The 4,173-nt window shown below is 56.2% G+C and overlaps 1 protein-coding gene across 1 annotated transcript; it reads right to left on the bottom strand.

Annotated features, from left to right (window-relative positions):
- Positions 1 to 607: 607 nt before the first annotated feature.
- ZNF648 (zinc finger protein 648) lies at positions 608 to 3,333 on the bottom strand. The gene is given in 4 exon segments (XM_047754408.1): positions 608 to 1,732; positions 1,735 to 2,110; positions 2,458 to 2,620; positions 2,997 to 3,333. Coding segments are annotated over 4 exon segments (1,749 nt in total). The 3' UTR covers positions 608 to 859.
- Between the last annotated feature and the right edge of the window lie 840 nt (positions 3,334 to 4,173).

Below are 4,173 nucleotides of genomic sequence, written 5' to 3' on the forward strand. Positions count from 1 at the left end.
CACTGCCGGATCCTTAATCCCCTGAGTGAGGCCAGGAATCAAACCTGTGTACTTATGGGTAATAGTCTGGGTCTTAAACCCGCTGAGCCACAACGGGAACGTCTAAGGACTGCTGACTTTATACAAAAATCAATATATGTGTCAATGCATTTTGAAGAATGGCTGTGGGGAGTGCAAATTTCAAAGAACCTCGTAGGCAACAATCTAAGTCATTCGGGTTTTCAAGCCTGGTTTTAATGTCCGTGAAACAGACAAGATGATTGGCACTTGCGCAAGAGGTGCTCTATTTACTTCAAATTGGAGCGCACGGTCCTGGCGAATTGAAATGAACCTAGGTTTTCTCAACCATGGTCAGGCCCATAGGGAGAAATTTTGTATCTCTCTTTCTCTAAAAATGGGCAGATTCCTCTGTAAATGTAACAGGTGATGGAAGCTCCGGGGATGGAAACAGGAAAAGCGGGCCGAGAGAAGGCCCCCGTGGCTTTTGTGGGCGAGGCTCAAGTTATGGGCGAGGCTCAAGTTAGCGCCAGGCACTAAGCTCCGGGGTAAAGCGCAGCAGGCTACTCTTCCAGATGCTAAGGCTGTTCTGGAATTCTAGGATAACCGGTTCTAACACAGGACATAAGCGCCCCTGTCTTTAAGATAAAGGCCTTCTCTAATTCAAGCTAAGCTCATAAAGACATTCCCCAGGGTAGTCATTTCATTAGGAAAGTGAGCCAGCTGGCTCGGTCTGAGTTATCCCAGGTACACTTCGCTGCTTTGGAAGAGTCCCTCATAGAGACCACTTCGGGGATTCCTTTATTCATGTAAAAACTGAAAAGTACCTTTCTTTAGAGAGAGGTCCAGGTCCAATGCCTTCTCAGTATTTGCATTCATCAGCGCAGGAAGGGATGGGCTCCTTCTTGCAGCTGTGGTGCTTGGCTCGGTGTCGTTGGAGGTGGTTGGAGCGGGTAAAGGCCTGGCCGAAGTCCTCACACTGTTAAGGCCTCTCGCCGCCGTTGTGCACGCGAATGTACGGGGCCAGCTCCGAGGCAATGCGGAAGGCCCGGCCACACTCGGCGCAGAGGAAGCCCTTCTGCCCAGAGTGGATCTGCTGGTGCCCCTTCAGGGTGGAGGAGCGCGTAAAGGCCTGGCCACACTGCGCGCAGGGAAAGGGCCTCTCGCCCGTGTGGATGCGCGGGTGGCGCGCGAGGCGCGAGGGCTGCTCGAAGGCCACGCCGCAGTCCGCGCACTTGAAGGGCCGCTGGCCCGGGTGCAGCGTCTGGTGCTCCATCAGGTTGGAGGATTTGGTGAAGCACTTGCCGCCGGTGGGGCAGGGGCAGGGCCGCTCGCCCGAGTGCACGCACTGGTGCTCCATCATCCGGCTGGCCACGGCGACCTCCCGGTCGCGGGCGGGGCAGCAGAAAGGCTTCTCGCCCAGGGACGTGCGCTGGTGGCACAGCAGCGAGAGCGGCTTGTTGAAGGTCAGGCCGCCCTCGGCGCAAGGCAAGGGCTTGTTGCTGTGCATGTTGCGCTGGTGTTTGCGCGGGTCAGAGGAGCGCACGAAGGCCTTCCCGAAGTCCGGGCACGGGTAGGGTTTCTCGCCCGTGTGCGTGCGGATGTGCTTGCGGTGGTCCGAGGACCAGGTGTAGGCCTTGTCGCAGAAGGGGCACTGGTAGGGCCGCTCGCCCGTGTGCAGGAGCTAGTGCTGCTGGAGCGTGCCCCGGTGGGAGTAAGTCTTGTCGCACAGCTTAGCTTGCACGCATAAGGCCTGGTGCCGGGCGTCTGTGTGGGGCCCAGTGGATGGCTGGGCTTCTGGAAGGCCCCGCCGGGCAGGCAGTTATAGGGACGGGCCTTGTTCTGCCGGCCCTCCCCCGCACCCGCCAGGTTCAAGTCCTTAAACCCCTTCTGCACTTGGGCCAGCGCCGCTGCGGCCAAGCTGGCCGATCCCTTGGCTGATGCTTGTGTCCTCTGCGTGGAGAGGTCCCAGTTGCCCCCCACCTTGGGGACACACGCCAGAGAGGAGCTGTCTGGGGACGTGTCTACACCTTCCTGCTTACAGAAATATCTTCCAGCGTACAGAAATATCTTCCAGAACCAGGGAAATTGGATGGGACACCCAAGGCAGTGTCTAGGTTTGCCCTGAAGTCTCCATCATGGCCAGGAGGTAATGAGTCCCTAGGAGGCTGCATCCTATGAAACCACTTGTAGGAGATGTCCCCGGAGAGGGCACTGGGAGTTGTGCTTGCTCCAGGGGAGTCCTAGGTTGGGGTGCTTTTGAATCTTGTCTTTCTCAGCTGGCCTTCTTCCCCATGCCCCTGGAACTGGAGGAGTCAGAGAATTTTCCTTCCCTTGTGCTGAGTGTCTGCTGCCATGACAAGTCAGGATGGTTCTGAGAGCCACCCCTCAGACAGGCCTGCTGCTCAGGGTCACCAGTGCCCCCTTTGGCTCCTCTCTTTCCACCATCCTCATGTTCACTCTCCAAGTTCATGCTCAGCATCCAGGGCTCTTAAGCCTTCTGGGTCAAGCAGCAGAGCAGAGACAGCTGGCTCCACCTGTCCTGGGGGTCCACCTGTGCCGTTACGTTCAGGCCCTTCTAGCCCTGCTCCTCCAAGACAGACCTTGGCCTGACTCAGGATACCTGAAAAAAGAAAATCACATAGAATGGACTTAGTCACCGTCATGGCCACAGACACAGAGTTTCTCACTACATTCTAGGTCCGGCTGGAATCTGTCAGCCACAGCGTTGTGCCTCAGAGGCAAAGGAAGGGCTGGGCCCTGCTGAAAGCCCCGTAGTCACCCTTAATCCTTTGGAGGTCCCACTTGCTGGAAGCCCCAGGAGACAGTGCTGTCAGGATGGCAAGCATGAGGCACTTGCTGAATACCAGCTGTGCCCCGCCCTGCCAGGGGGCTCAGACATCACCTGCTAGCCAGGTGTGTTCTCCGTGAGGATGGGGAAGCCAAGATGAGAGGCAGGAAGCAGGTCCTCCTGGGATCTCTTAAGCTGTCAGCCAAGCCGGGAAGCTGAAAACCAGGCTTGGCTCTTGCCATTCCTGCCAGGAGTGCAAGCCTGCCCTCTTCTGATGGTGGCAGGTTGAACTGCTTCCTGGGCACTGGGCTGTACGGGCCACCTCTTGCAAAGACAAGGATCAGCTCCTGGGAGAATGGGGATGTGTCAGGAAGATACCAGGATAGTCCCAAGAAGATACCCAGCCACCCCTCACTGCTTAGGTAGGGTTTCTCAGGCCTTGGCAGCGAAGAACCCCTGGCTCCTGGGCAGGGTAATCGCATACTCCCTGGGGACAAGGAGTGCCTATCAGAAGCCTGAACTACATTTTGCTTCATCTTAAACATTCGCAAGAATACATAGTCTGTGTCATGGTTGCGTTAACATAAACCTAGTGCTTTAAGTTGCCTTCAGTTGAAATGTTTAACTTTCCCAGGGGTGCTCTAGTTACCCCAGGGCCTCCTGTATTCCTGGCACACCCCCAATGCTCCCAGGGTGCACATACCCTGACTCGAAAGTAGGGACTTAGGGTTTTGACAGCAGGCCTGAGACAAGGGAGGCTTGGAGTTGTACGCTCGGATTTTATTTTCGCTTGAAGACACAGAGAAAGCCTGCCCAGCTGGTTCATAAGAATTGTTTGTGTGAGTTTTGCAGGAGCTGCTGGAGTGAGAGGCAGGCTAGGGAGGGTCTCTGTGGAGGTGGGGCGGGGGGGGAGAGGAGGTGGGGAAGGGGTCGTTTCTGACCAGTTGCTTTGGTCTGGAGGGAACTTTCTGAGAAACCCAGAGGGCAGTAGTACCAGCAGTTCCATTTTTGGGGCAGACATTACGAAGCGGGCAATGTGGCAAGCATTTCCCAAGTATGCCTTCCTTTATTCCCCCCAGCAGCCTTGAAGACAGCTTCTGCTACTATTATAGTCTTCTGTCCATTTTACAGACCAGAAAACTTAGGCATATAGAGGTTACTCACCTGCCCAAGGCCACACAGCTCATAGACAGCAGCCCTGGGTTTCAGGCTTCAAGGAGCTGACCTAGCATCCCAATGTGGCCTGTACATAGAGGCCTGCCCAAGAGCAGCCTTGGCATCCTGGGGAGGGGTGAGGAGCTGCTGCTTTCTGAGGCCTCAAAGCCTCTTGTGTTTTCTGGGCCAAGGACCCTTGGCGACAGGGCACCACGGCTGGGTGCCTCCCT

Source organism: Phacochoerus africanus, chromosome 11 (genome assembly GCF_016906955.1).
Source record: "Phacochoerus africanus isolate WHEZ1 chromosome 11, ROS_Pafr_v1, whole genome shotgun sequence".
Lineage (NCBI taxonomy): Eukaryota > Metazoa > Chordata > Mammalia > Artiodactyla > Suidae > Phacochoerus > Phacochoerus africanus.